The following is a 15051-nucleotide window of genomic DNA, read 5'->3' as shown; positions in this document are numbered from 1 at the left end:
ATGGAATAGAATATTACGAACTATTCTACGCTAACAACAATCAAGTTTTCATCAAGGCTTCCTCAAACCCCTCTAATTGAGGTTTTAGCCTTGAATCATTATACTATCATTTCTTAAACAAGAACAAATATAATAACTCATTATTGAATAAGTGATTAAACTTTATAATCTAATTTAACAATAGTCTAAGATTCAAAATGGATTAAACTGAATTTAAAACTAATTTAGAACTAAGATTGTGAATACTAATTATCAAATTAAACCAAACTAATTATGAATTTAAGACAACTAAACCTAAATAAGAATTGAATCAATAAACTAAATTAAAATGAAAAACTAATACTTTATTATAAAACTAAATCTGATTCTAAATAATAATCTACTTTGTTCTAAAATTAACTAATTAACTAATTAATTAAATGTAAAAACTAGATCTAAAAAACAAGTTATTAGATAAATGCTAAGGGGAAAAAGCTAGATGCTTAAGAGCTAAGTCTTGTGTCTTCAAATGGAGGAAACAAGATCCACTTTTTCGTGCATGGGCTGAGGAGCCATGTTATGGGCCGAAAAATCGAGCCCAAAACCCAATTTCTTTAGTCCGCAGAGGCCTTTACAGCTGGATTTGACTTCAACAGTCTTTTCGTCCACTTCTGCTCCTCTAATTTTGTCAAGGCTTGGACCATTAGAAATCACTTTTCGAACCGGTCGTTTTGACATAAGGTAGACCCAATTTCGAGGTCTAAGTCCAAAGATACGGCTTCCGGAAGTTCTGCTGACTTTTGTGTGCTATTTCTACCCGCGTTGACTTTGACTTTTTAGCTTTGATCGGGCTTTAAATGGGCTTTTTATCCTTGGATCTTGGCATTTAATCATAGAACTTCTTAACAACCAACCCTTGCTCTAGTATCTCACAAAAGGGGCGTATTTCTGCACATATTCGACTCCAATGCCTGAAATACATAAGAACACGATAACAATAATAACTCTTACTTATTAATCACATAAATGGTCAAAAAGCAATATTGTTAAAGGGTTAAAACTACAGTTTTGGGCTCTTATCAGGCCCATAACAAACTTGCCAACTCTGATGAAGTACTTTCGAGAACACGGATTCGTCCTTAATCCTACACTATCATCCCCGATACATCGATCCCGGTTATTTAACCAAAACCCACTTCTTTTCGTGACTTTTCTAGGCTTTTTCGAGACCCGTGCAAATAACTTTTGTTTCAACCGACGCAGTCGTTGGGGTCATTGTATGCATCGTTGAAGTGAGCCTTACCGATCCGAGGCGACTCACGGAACAAAAGATTTTTGTCCTTGCTTCCAACCTTTCATCGAACCAAAAGATGACCTTCGGAGATATGCTCCAACCAAACACTCGCATCTATCCCATACGTCACCAGATCTAAGGGCATGATGATGGCCTTCAATATCTCAAACATGCATTGGATACTGGTGGTCTTCAACTTCCCCACTTGGACTTGCTGAATATATGATTCGCTGGCGGAGCCTATCATCGATCCTAAATCCCGCCTCGAAAAGCATGGTACCCTGCTTCAGTATGCCCTCTTAATGCTCGACAAAGGTTGTATACCACAATTGAAGCTCCGGAAAAAGTGGAACATCAAATACGCCGACTGTGTAAAACAGACAGATTCTTACAATTGCGGGGTCTTCATACTGGCTTTTGCAGATCAGCTACTGCAAAATCAACGTCTCAATTTCACCTAGACTGGGGCCATGATAAGAAATACGGTGGCCAAAGCCTTGCTTGCCTGTGGCTTGACCTGCTTGCCGGGTTGAACGGAATGGTAGAATCGGGGTTGACCGTGAAAAAACACAAAAATGCAGTGCTTGAGTCCCTGGATAGACAAACTAAACCATGTGCTACTGGATTTTATTTTTAATTGCTTTAATTAAGATTAATCTTTCTTAATTAAATACTTTTGCCTACACTACTAACATCACCTAAACGAAGACAACATGTCGCCAATTGGAGTATGCCACTTAATTGAACGTTTATATAGATCTTTCTTTACCACGTGATCTATTTTCAAGACTAAAACAACATACAATACCATTGAGACATTATAAACCTTCTTTAGAAATAAATTGATCTCTGATGCCTCTGCTCATATTACCATTTTCTAAACAACATCATAGCTTTTCAGTACTAATTATTGAAGCTGCTCACGTGGTGCTTCTTAGATTTGTTTGTATATTGGTACTTTATATATGGGCAAGATCATACTCCACTACATGTTTGGACTTCTCTCTTTCGATATTGAGTTTTGGGCATACACATATTTGTTCTTACCCAGGTATACATTTGTACAACAAATAAAAATTAAAACTGTCGTGTTCTACTGTCGCATTCACATCTTTCTTTTTTTCGGATATACTTTTGTACTGATAAAAACTACGTTGTTCTACCATATACTTATAATGGGATTAACTAAACCATATCTTTGATTAAAACTAAAAAGCAGGCCCTGTCATACATATCTTATACAAGAACTCCATTTCACAACAACTAAACTAAGATATAAGACAATAGGGAAGCTCCCAAACATTTTCAATACAATTTGGTCAATATGGTAAGAGAAAAGAGAGGGAAAGAAATTGGAATTTGAGCGGGAACAAAGGGAGTTTTCGTTGGTGACTTTGTACTCAGGAGTGTAAGTTGTTGAGAGAGAAGAAGAGACGTCCTGTTTGGGTAGGAATATGAGAGAGAAAATAATTTCTGATGTATTAGGTAGGAAGAGATGTGACAAGAGGGTGGGAGATGTTCAAGAGTATATATGTAAATTCGTATAATGATATATCATTTTTTCTAAAAACAAAACACTAATATTTTGAAAAGTATTAGAGGTATTTCGTACCATCAGTAAGTGGGGGCCACATCCGACAGTGGAATAAATCATTTCTGCCGTATTCAACAGATTCAGTTGTCCTAAAGGTTAAGTCAACGTCAGATTCAGAAAGTTTTCCAAAAAACAATAAAGACTTCAACAAGAAATTAACTTACAAGAGTTACAAAGTTACAAGAAAGAACGATCAGTTCGAAACTAAACAGATTTGAGAGAGATTTTAATCTCTACTATATACATTCCTTATATATGTACATGTAGACATGTAGTCCATGTACCACTAAAAAGGTGTGGACCGTCGGACCTGCTAGATGATCTGGGAAATCAGCACTATTTCTACATACGTTTTGTACTCACTTCTTAGACACCGTTGATTTGCATTGAAGCACGCGTGGGCACGTAGCTCAATTAGTGTTGATATGTATTGGCAAAGCTAAAATGCTAAATTAGCATTCGAACCGTATGAGACTGTATATTCGAACACTCGATGTACAACAAACCAAGGCCCAAAATATCGATATCAGGTGACCAGTCCAAACTATTTAAAATATCGGAAATATAATATCAGAAATATCATAAATATATCGAAAATATATTAGAAATATTAGATTTATATTAAAAAATAGTCAAAAAATCAACCAATATATATCGATTATATCGGAAATTTTGATATATATCGAAAAAAAAGATTCAATATTCGGTGGATATATATCGAAAATATCAATATCGGTAGACTAATTTACCAAAATATATCGGTGATATTGTAGGCCTTGCAACAAACATCCTCGGACGGACTTCCAACAATTGAATTGATGAAGGCCGAAATAATCGCATATATCGAAAGCGTTATGCTCAAAATCCAGGGTCGCAAATAACAGAATTTTGGGATAGCAACATTTGTGTAAAGGGCGCTAAAACTTAAAAGAATCCGTAATACAAGTCAACTAACTTTCTGTCAGTCCAAGATCTAGCAAGTACAAAGTACGGACACTTTTCACACTAGCCCCTCCTAAAAATAGTAAAAAACCAATCATCATGTTTTTACAGATAATAATTGAACAAACTACCTTCAATGCCTCTACTCCATTTAATACTATTTTCTTGTCGATTTTCCTAACAATTTTCTTCCTCTTTGACCTCTGCTTCTTTCAAGCTTTCTAACTCAGTATGGAAGTTCTTGAATTCTTACGTTATCTATGCTACTCCATCCTTCTTATTCCAGTGTTTATATTTCTCTTTCTTCTTGGGTTCATTAAAGGTACTTCACTCTCTATTATCTTACTGTTGTCAACTTTGAAGATATGGTTAGCTTAGGTAGTCATCTTTATTAGTTATTTTATGAATCTGCTGTTGAACACCAATACAGAATTTTATACGCCCTCACCATGTTTGTTTCTGTACAGTTGCTATATTCTGCCCCTTTGTGTTCCTTGTGATCGCGTTTGGCGATACAGGAGTTGTTATTGGATTATGGCCTGTGCATTTGATTTGGACTACCTACTGTATTGCAAAGTAAGTGTTTCATTATTTGGAAATATTTAAAACTGATAATTGAGCCAGGTTTGATCTATTTATTTAAATGAATGTTGTTTTTCTTTGGGACAGGTCGAAGAAGTTTGGTCCATGTATGAAATGTTTATTGATTTTAACTCTTCCAATACCAATTGTGTTATGGACAATTGTGGGAGTAGTTGGGAGTGTTATTATGGGTATATTTTACGCCTTTATTTGGCCTGTGATGGAGACATTCAGAGCGATCAGCAAAGAAGGTCATGTAAACAAGTTGGTTCGATGCCTCACGGTATTTATCTTTTAGTTCTTTTCTGCTTTTTTCGTAATTTGAATTCATTGGTGATAGTCTTAGGTGAAATTTTAGAAGAGCACTTTATATTTTTAAATTCTTGAGAAAAGAAGCTTGAAGAAATCAACAAAACTCTTCGCCAAAATATGTTGTTTTACTAGGGTGAAATAGTCTTTTTCAATTGTTTTGTAACTTAGGAAGGTTACATTTTGTTTTTGTGGGATGAATTTTCTTCTCGGTAATTTAAGATTTGGAGATCTTTTTGTCTGTAGGATGGCACTTGGAGCAATATATGGGGAGCGTGCACCATTGTGCGCGACTTTGCAGATTTTTCCTTCCATTCTTACTTCTCAGTAATGGACGAGTTACTAGAGGCGAAAGGCGAAGAAAATCCCATAGAGCTGAAGTAATGTCTATATTACTTTAACTTTTACCCATGTTTTGGTTTTTTTTTTGGACTGTGATAGCGAGGAATTCTGATTAGTACGTTTCTGTATAACTAATCTTAAAACTCAGACACAATTCAGTTCTGATTAGTCTTCCTTAGAATTCACTGAACTTGACCATTTTTTTTTCATTTAAACAAGATAATCCCAAGTGAAAGCATACTATCTTCTCTGTGCCTACAAACTTTATACTCCAGTGCAATGAAGCCTTTAGTTGGAGAACATTATTGCATTAGTTAGAGATATCTAGACAATGCATATACACAAGTGTAGTTCCTTTTGTTTTAAAGGATATACTTCTACAATCTTTTTCTATGATGTTTGGGTTTTACCACAGTAGATTTCAGAGACATCATCAGTATGTTAAAATGAGCTATTGCTTAGAATTGCATATAGCTCGATTTGGATTTTTCATCCTAGCATGAATGATGAATCATACAATAGCTCAGGATCGGATTTTTCTTCCTAGCATGAATCATACAATCTGTGAAGTTACTTATTGCTTTGGAATTCTTATTCATTTCACCTGAATAATTGCTCTACTGATTTGTTGGTGTAGGGTATTACAGATACCGGGATGTATATTGTCAGGAATACTGGGCCTTGTTGTTGACGTGCCTATTATTTCCTTGATAGCTGTATATAAAGCTCCTATTATGCTGATCAAAGGATGGAAAAGATTATTCGAGGATCTTATTGGAAGATCAGGCCCTTTCCTGGAGGATGTTTGCGTCCCCTTTGCAGGGCTTTTAATTTTATTATGGCCATTTGTGGTTCTTTTAGCTATTTTAAGTGGAATCATTTCAAGCTTCGGTTTTGGAGGCTACGCTTCCATTATTTCTTATCAGGTAGGATATTCATCATATGAATTTTGTTCTGTTACAGCTTCAATTCCTATTCTGTATGCCTGGGCAAGCTTTTCAATTTTAGAGGTCTCTATTTATCAGAAGCATACTTCTTTTCATTCCTTCTGAAAAGTACATCTTCTATAAAATTTCGTCCGATATGCTGACCTTAGGCTTAGTGTTTTAGGAAAACTCGACAAGGAAAGGATTACTCTATGTATTCGCTAGTGTTTCGTTGTTTGATGAGTATACAAATGATTTTCTCTACCTGAGAGAAGGCTCCTGCTTCCCAAGGTATGTACTATGACATTATGTTGGTTTTCTTTATATGAATATCCCATACAGATTACCCATTAATTTTCTGGAGAATGTTGCAAATATATTTAGGTTGTTCCTTTGCAACATTTGGTCTTGTGTAAACCAGGAGTAAGTTTAAAATTTTGATCATAAAGATGGCAAAGTCCTTCCATTTACCACATCATGAACTCTTTTTATGTGGCAGCCAGACCTAGGTATCGCGGGACAGTTGATGGCAAAATACCTTTGCTTCCATTAAAGGGACTGCATGACCAAATAGATTCTGTCCATGCAAAGCAACCTCCGACAAGGACACCATCCGAGAAAATGAAAGCACTGAAGGCTGTGGTGGTAAAAAAAACACAAACAAGATTGTTGAAATCGTCTCTTGGCTGCATACATCTGCTTGCTAAATTTTCTGTATTATATGCATCAGATATGGGACAATTTCTTTACAGGGTGTGAGCATAGTGGGAAAAAGCTTCTTAGAGACGGAGCCATTGGGGCACTGGATATGGAAGCATGGCAAAATTCAAAGAACAAGATAGCTGAAATAGGACTTCCTGCGTATACATTTCTTCAATGCTTTCTATATTCTATCAAGAGCTGTTCCCCTGGCTTTCTAATGGGTATGGTGATCTTCCAAACTGCCTATATATATATATATATATATATATATATATATATATATATATATATATATATTATGTATTGGAATTCAAGGCCTCTTTTGGGCACCAATCAAATGTATGATCTGATTGATCAAGGTCATCGAACTGAAGTTACACCTTTTGGTTCGGTCATAGCCCAGTACGGCAGTAAGTTTTCAGTTATTTGCACAACCACTTGATCAAGGGCCATAAACTTTAGTATCATTAGCAATATGTGATGTGATTTAGGGTTTTTATGTATTAATTAGGCTACTTTGTTTTTAGGTTAGTTCTAATTACGAAATTAGGTATTGGTTTTAGTTTCCTTTTCCATTGGTTTCTAAATTGTAAGCCTCCTAAGCCTATAAATCATAATGTAGGCCTTTGGCCATAGTAATTAGGAGATTGGATTGAATTGACTTTTAGTTGAGAATTCGTGAAATTCATTCTTTGCATTTGCGATTGCATCAATATGTTTCCTAGGAAAACAATATAGTGAAAGGTTAGGCTTGTCTTGTATGCCACATTTGGGCTACTCAGCTAGTGTATGAATGGATTGTTGCTCGGCAAGGCAAAATGTCTTCAGTCCCCCTCACAATAATTTCTTCCTTTTGAATTCCATGTCAATATCAAGATGTATTGGGCCTGACTATATTTACTATTAAGGTCATATCAGGTGGTAATGTCGAATTAACAAATGTAAATAGGCCTGAGGGTAGGATTTTTGACTGGTTGTTTGAGCCAATGAGTATAATGAAAGAGCAGATTAGGAGTCTCCATTTACAGGAGAAGGAAGAGTTATATCTGCTCAAATTGGCTCTCTCTTGTGGTGATGCTCAGAGACTAGAAGCTTGGGAGAATGGCGGAGTCCCTCCTTATAACGACATTAGAAGAGCTCAGTTGGAAGGCATATCCAGAAGGTACTCTGTTTTTATTTGATATGAAGTGTTTTGTCTCAGTTTAAGATACAACAAAAAAGTTTATATAACCATCTTTATAAAATGGTTTACACCAAAAGGATTTTCTTGTGCTCTCAGTTGTTGATTTTATCCTTCTCTTTCCGTTCACGTCATTTGTACTATAAGGCCTTAGATCTTATCTTATTTCTTCATGTCCTTCAATCAGGCTGCATGGGTTTTGTGTGACAGTCTCAAGACTGCCAACCTTCCGCCGGCGGTTCTGTGAAGTGATAAACGTATTACTCCGCGAAGCAAAGCATCAGTCTAGTGGATATGGAAGTGATAGTGAAATAGAAGTATTCTTCTAATCTCTTCATTAGCAGCTTGCAGACTGTAATTATCAGCTGCCTATTATGTTCAATTTGCTTATTTTTTTACTCTCTTGTCAATTACAATATAAGTTTCGGTTGCATCTTTTTTCACATGAGCATTTTTGACTTTGTAAAGTTATTTTGCATTTTTTATGAAGCAGCGCTTTCGTCTGTGGAGTATATTACTGCACTGTTCCGTTGCAATAAGAAATTTGTTGTAAATCAATGCTGCTATTGTCTTACTGTGTACTGCAATAATTAAAACTCTCGACTCAATTTTGTTTTTGCATATCCCTTACCTCATAGATACTAAATATACATCTCTGGTGAGTCTTTTGCCAAGTTGATTCTTTAGGAGCAATGACTTATATCTAGGTAGAATGGAAAGCTCCTATGATAACTGATAACTCTTATACCTAAAATATATGGCAACACAGAATATCCAATTGAAGTTGAAGGTGGTTTGTGCACAACATTTGGTGGGAGTGGTTGATTGCTTGAAACTCTATTCTTTAACTGTCGGGCTATATATTCTGTATGAATATATGGTTGTGCATAAGGTTCTGCAACTCTGGTGATAGATAGCGATGTACAGAATTAAATTCTTTTTGTAGATTGCTCTGTAATTCTTCGATTCATCCTGGGCTTCCCTCTAAGCTCACTGAACTGGTGAAGGCTATCACGTTTGTAGTCAGAACAACTTTTTGCTGTTATAATGGGATAAAAGAGTGAAGAAACTCAGCTGGCAACTTAAGTGGATGAAGAACTTGCTTCATCAGGAGTCACCCTGAATTCCTTAAGTTGCGACTTCATCTTTATTATCAGGTCATGAAGCTTTCCAGCAGGTAATAATACAAGATAATCATCTCTAACCTTAGCAGAAAAAATACATTTCATAGGCCATGACTACATTGTAGATACTATTGGCCAGACACCAACTTAGTGATTTCGAGTTTGATAATATGGCGGTACTATTAAATTAAGTCAATGATTTCGTGAATGCTGCTGTTGACATTACAAACATACTGAACGTGGTAAGTGTGTTCCCTTCAAATGGAACATGGTTTTTTTGTTCAAAATAAGGCGAAGAAGGTTAATGTGAGGACTTTTCGGAGTTCCGTTAGTTATTTAGCATTCTTATACAAGTCAGCAGTTTATAATAAATTGAGAGAAGACTGGGAATGATTGAAGCACGCAACAATTTTAACAGCAGCGTGGACCACGCATGTTGCACAGTAATGAGAAAAAAAAAAAAATGGCAATTGTGTATTTGTGTATCCTACTTCAGTGAAATTAATTACCTCCACATCAAAGTATTTTTGTCGCCATGTGGTTTTTCACATTTTAAATGAAATTAACTTAAACGGAAAGGGCCTGGAGAGAACTTAACTTGCTTCGGTGCCGTCCCCAAGCATACTATTACTAACCCTGAACAACATTATTTCAGTTGACATTTTCTCGATTTATGGTAGGACGTCTCACACAGTCACACTCTCACCAACCTTTGCAGTGGCATGTCAAATGGCATGAGAAATAGTCGTGTCCCACGACCAACATTATTTAGAGTTTTAAACCCGTTACAAAATGAACTTATAAATACACTATGGCTGCACTCCATGTCTCACTATCTCTTGCTAACAATGGACTTACTTGTGCAGGTTCAGGTAATCATAGGATTGTTTTTCTTAGTTCTAGTCTATTTTCAATGGTATGGTCCTACTAGGACTAAGACCAATAGCAAAAATGCAGAAGCTCCAGAGCCGGCTGGAGCATGGCCAATTATCGGTCACCTCCATCTACTAGGAGGGCACGATCAACTACTCTATCGAACGCTTGGGTTGATGGCTGATAAATATGGGCCAGCATTCAATATCAGACTAGGTAGTCGCCGAGCATTTGTGGTCAGCAGTTGGGAGGTTGCTAAAGAGTGCTTCACTATCAATGACAAGGCTCTTGCTACTCGGCCTACTACTACAGCATCAAAGCTCATGGGCTATAACTATGCTGTTTTCGGGTTTGCACCGTACAGCCCATTTTGGAGAGAAATGCGAAAGATTGCAACACTCGAGCTGCTCTCCAATCGTCGCCTCGAGATGCTCAAACATGTCCACACCTTGGAGTTGGATATGGGCTTAAAAGATCTTTATGGACTTTGGGCCCAGAAAAATAATTCATCAGGCCCAGTTCTGGTGGAACTCAAGCAATGGTTCGAAACATTAACACTGAATGGTGTTGTGAGGATGGTGGCTAGTAAGCGATATTTTGGTACAAGTGCTAATTGTGATGAAAATGAGGCCAAACGTTGCCAGAAAGCGATAGCTCAATTCTTCCATCTCATAGGGATCTTCATGGTATCGGATGCACTTCCTTCGTTGTGGTGGTTGGATTTGCAAGGACATCGGAGTGCAATGAAAAAAACTGCCAAGGAGCTGGACTCCATACTAAGTGGCTGGTTGGAGGAGCATCGTCAGAGCAGACTCAATGGGGCGGTAAAGGCTGATAGTCAGAAAGACTTCATCGATGTGATGTTGTCGCTGCAAGAGGATGGTCAGCTCTCTAATTTTCAGCATGACCCAGATACTAGCATCAAAGCTACTTGCCTGGTAAGTGGTAGTAAGAAGCCAAGTTCTGGTAAGCTAACATGCAAGCATGCCCATAAGTACTTTGAAACCATATATAGTGGCCTAGATTTCCAAATTAAAAATATGAATTTCTTTTGGACATGCAGGCACTGATACTAGGTGGCAGTGACACCACAGCAGGCACTCTAACATGGGCAATCTCCTTACTACTGAACAATCGCCACATTTTAGAAAAGGCCCAGGAAGAGTTGGATGTTCATGTTGGCAATGAGAGGCAAGTCCAAGATCATGACATCAAGAATCTCGTATACCTACAGGCGATCATCAAGGAAACATTGCGTCTGTACCCAGCTGGACCACTCTTAGGACCAAGAGAAGCCATGGAGGACTGCACTGTAGCTGGATACAATGTCCGATCTGGCACGCGCTTAGTGGTGAATATTTGGAAGCTCCAACGAGATCCGAGTATATGGTCAAAACCCAATGAATTTAATCCAGATCGATTTCTAACAAGTCATGTGGACGTCGATCTCAGGGGCCAAAATTTTGAGCTCATGCCCTTTGGGTCCGGTAGGCGGTCATGCCCAGGTGTGTCATTTGCCCTCCAAGTCCTACATTTGACGCTCGCCCGTCTTCTGCATGGGTTCAAGTTGGATACTCCTTTGGGCGAAACCGTGGACATGACAGAAAGTCCAGGGCTAACCATACCCAAAGCGACTGATCTAAATGTCCTCGTTACTCCACGCCTTCCTTCCAAGCTGTATTGATGTTTTATTGTCTTGGTGTAAGTTGAATAAAGGACAAGAAGATGTAGTTCGTTCTGAATAAAGGAAAATGATTGTGTAAAAGTGTAATACAGTATTATTAAAAGAGTATGGTTATAGCATTTAGAAAGACGGATTGGTTGTAAGCAGTTCCCCAAAATATTGTTCCATATTGCCGCAGTTTGTGTGCAGTTGCTCAATATTCTCTATCTGTTTATGGTTTGACTGTTCTAGTGTATATGTATATGTATACAATATTCTCTATCCGTCTTCATGTATATGTATACAAACTCCAAACGCCATGTGCTTTGTGCTGTCACGTATCGGTGCACCTGCAAATGGTAACACGTGATGTCATTAGGGCATCTCCAATGGGCAACAAACCATATAAAGTGTAAAGTTTACACCCCCCAAATTAAAAACACTCCTTACAATGGGGGTTGTAAACCGTAGTTAATAAGCTAATAGCTAATAGAGCAAGTGGTGGGGAACACTTGGAGTGACGCGCGAATTTAAAGTATGTCCAGACTTCACTCCAAATGACGTCCTTTAGTTCTGAAGTGTTGATTTCTAATATTCAAAGAGGGACGTAAGTGACGTACGAGTTTAAAATCCAATTTTTTTTATATCTCTCCATCGGGAACTATAGAGTGGAGTAGGGGTGAATACGGGGTGAGCTGGGTCAACCACGGGTCAAATAGTGGGGAATTGGGGCCGGGTCCAGGGATACAAATTCGGGTGGTCCCGACGCCAGGTGGCGGGGGCGGGTTGAAGTGTCATGTCTTAGTACCATCACCCGACCTATTGGGTCACTTTTACGGTTGGTTTTGGGCGGGTCATCCGGTCGGGTGGAAATTATCATTTTAACCCAATTTCACCCAAAAAAACTTTCTAATTTTGCAAGTAATATATTTTCAATTCACAACATAGAGAAAAAAAAATGGAATCAATCAATAATAAATAAATAAATATAAAAAAACTTGAACTTGAACCCAAAACCATATCTGCAAATTTGAAACTTCTTTCTCGTGATTTACCATTTGTAAATTGATTATTTTCCATAGCATGATAAAATAAAGATGGGAGCGAGAATCTATGGTACAAAACAATAAAATATAAACTAAAAGAATTCGAAATTAATACAAGGATGAATGATTCATCTTCTCCAAAATTCAAAAATTAAATTTGAACTTTTGATATTTGTCAAATGTTCAAACTTGAATATTTGAAATTGATGTTGAACTCATAAGTTTGTATTAATATCTCCCAAATTCCTACAAAAGTTAAAACAAAATATAAACAAAATACAAAATATTAGAGTTAGAGTCTTGAAATTGTGCGGGTCAACGGGGTTAGACCAACGACATTTGACACGGTGCGGGTCGGGCGGCTTGACAGGTCGGATTTGAGCATAGAACCTACACCCATAGCCCAACCGCATAAAAACGGTGGCGGGGCGGAGCAGGTCTGTTTTCGGGTCGGTGCGGATTTGGGTGGCGGGTAAATACCGGATATCCTACCGGATGATGGGTCAATGGTTTTTTTTACACTCCTAAAGTGGGGATATATATAGTCTATAAATAATGACACCTAGGCGCCTACGCAGAAGTGTTAATTTACAACCCCCCCCCCCCCCAATTGGAGATGCCCTTAGGTAATTAATTTGGGCGGCGGTATTAGTACCCCATAAAATGAGACTAGCACCCCTTTGGATGATATAAGTCACCAAATAAGTTGTTCAAAACACAAGATGGTCAAGACATGTACAATATGGGTGTTAGTCTATTTTTTATGGGGTGCCAATACCGCGGCCCATTAATTTTGGCTTCTAATAAACATTTAATGGTGTGTGTCCTCATCATTTGTCGTATACAAGCGACTGTTACAGACTTTTATACCAAAAACATAATTGTTTTAATAAAAAGAAATAAAAACAATAATAATAAAGCGAAGAGCCGTAGAACAAGTTTTTAGGTGTTATCAACCGGAATATGTTTTGGAGGACCATTGGAAGCACAACAAGCCCAACTAAGATTAAAGTTGGTTCAGCATCACTAAGACAATAGATACTAAAGAACAAATATCAAATACACAATTATTTGAGATCATATTGGTATCCATTAATTTGCTACCGATCTGATCAAGTTAATAATCCACTTAGCCGACATGATCTAGTGAATTAATATGCAAACATGTGCAAACTGGGTCGATACAGAACACATTACATGCTAAATAGTCTGTACTTGCATAAAGTATCAAAAGATACATATGGAGTTCAACACATCTTGGAGCTCTTTGTTTTGAGGATCTAACTTCAAGCCCAATGAGAACGTGTCTGCGGCAGCCTCAAAGTTCTGCAATAATTGGGGAAAAGCTCCGATGTTAAGATTAACAAACTATTGGGTCCAAGTTACACAACGAACTTTCATATACCTCAAGTAAGATTAATGCACTTCCACCTCTGTAGTAATAGCATCTTTAGCAGTGATATCAATTTGGTGTTTTTTCAACTTCAGGAGAGCTACATGTTGATGAAAACACCAAAAAAAACACCAAACCGTTTACCAAATCGACTAATATTTGGTTCCAGGTTTGGTGTTGTATCAAATCACTTACGCGGTTTTGGAAAAACTGCGCGGGCTTGGGCTGCTAAATGGGCTTCTATGGCGCGGTTTTGCCAAAACCGCGTGCTCTCAATTACAACAACGGGCAAAAAACGGCCAAAAAACGGCTATATCTTTCTAACCCTATAAATTGAAACACTCACCCCATATTTTTACATTCACTTCTTTTCTCTACTCTTTACTCTTTATTCTCTACTCTTTACTCTCTATTCTTAAAACAACAATGAGTCAAGAACCAAAATCAAAATCAAGTGGGGCTTCATGGATACAAGAAGAAGATATTGCTCTCACCAATAGTTGGCTACAAGTTAGTCAAGATGGTGTAGTAGGAAATGAGCAAAAGTCGAACGATTTTTGGGCTAGAATTCTAAATGCATTTCATCCAAATTTAGTAAGAATGACCGAACGCAACTTGACGGGTATGAAACACCGTTGGTCTATTATTCAAGCTAATATCAACAAGTTTCATGCTATTCTTTCTAAAATTCAAGCATCTTTTCCAAGTGGCTATAATGACAATATGATGGTAAGTATTTACTTTTTATTTGTTATTTTGATTAACAAATACATTTTTCAATTCTAATTTAGTTTTTGCTTAATTGGTAGGTTGAGGAAGCAATAAGTGCATATGCGATGCATAATAGGGTTTGGAAGTGGATGCAATGCTATAATATGGTGAAAGACTCACCCAAATGGAAGAGGCTACAGTTGAGAAATGATTTGCATCCCACCAAAAAGGCGAAGTCAAACAGTGGGGAAGGAGGTTCATCAATTCCTATATCAACTGCGACAACTCAATCAATGGATTATGATCCACACCAAGTTCATGGGCTTGATGATAGACCTCTTGGAAAGAAGGAAGACAAAAAAAGAAGGCAAAAAGAGAAAGAAGAATGTGA

General features: G+C 37.4%; 2 protein-coding genes across 2 annotated transcripts; both read left to right on the top strand.

Moving 5' to 3' along the window:
• The first annotated feature begins 3875 nt into the window (after positions 1-3875).
• Positions 3876-8408, top strand: LOC147492840 (putative membrane protein At3g27390). Its single transcript, XM_086566859.1, has 10 exons — positions 3876-4131; positions 4277-4385; positions 4479-4674; positions 4947-5080; positions 5680-5968; positions 6153-6259; positions 6472-6613; positions 6699-6891; positions 7589-7832; positions 8038-8408. Exons 1-10 carry the CDS (start codon positions 4041-4043, stop codon positions 8177-8179), a joined length of 1647 nt encoding a protein of 548 aa, XP_086422985.1. The 5' UTR covers positions 3876-4040; the 3' UTR covers positions 8180-8408.
• Positions 8409-9873: 1465 nt separating this feature from the next.
• LOC147492839 (xanthotoxin 5-hydroxylase CYP82C4-like) lies at positions 9874-11766 on the top strand. Its single transcript, XM_086565831.1, has 2 exons — positions 9874-10785; positions 10911-11766. Exons 1-2 carry the CDS (start codon positions 10024-10026, stop codon positions 11529-11531), a joined length of 1383 nt encoding a protein of 460 aa, XP_086421957.1. The 5' UTR covers positions 9874-10023; the 3' UTR covers positions 11532-11766.
• Positions 11767-15051: the final 3285 nt, after the last annotated feature.

The sequence above is a fragment of the Coptis chinensis genome, chromosome 6 (assembly GCF_015680905.1).
Source record: "Coptis chinensis isolate HL-2020 chromosome 6, ASM1568090v1, whole genome shotgun sequence".
In the NCBI taxonomy this organism is placed as follows: Eukaryota; Viridiplantae; Streptophyta; class Magnoliopsida; order Ranunculales; family Ranunculaceae; genus Coptis; species Coptis chinensis.
This window is presented reverse-complemented; position numbering and strand designations above follow the sequence as displayed.

Coding starts and splice junctions, on each gene's coding strand:
- LOC147492840 (XM_086566859.1), top strand. CDS start 4,041: ATGGAAGTTCTTGAATTCTTACGTTATCTATGCTACTCCATCCTTCTT. Junction 5,081..5,679: donor GAAAATCCCATAGAGCTGAA/GTAATGTCTATA, acceptor TTGTTGGTGTAG/GGTATTACAGATACCGGGAT. Junction 6,614..6,698: donor AAGCACTGAAGGCTGTGGTG/GTAAAAAAAACA, acceptor TATATGCATCAG/ATATGGGACAATTTCTTTAC.
- LOC147492839 (XM_086565831.1), top strand. CDS start 10,024: ATGGCTGATAAATATGGGCCAGCATTCAATATCAGACTAGGTAGTCGC. Junction 10,786..10,910: donor GCATCAAAGCTACTTGCCTG/GTAAGTGGTAGT, acceptor TTGGACATGCAG/GCACTGATACTAGGTGGCAG.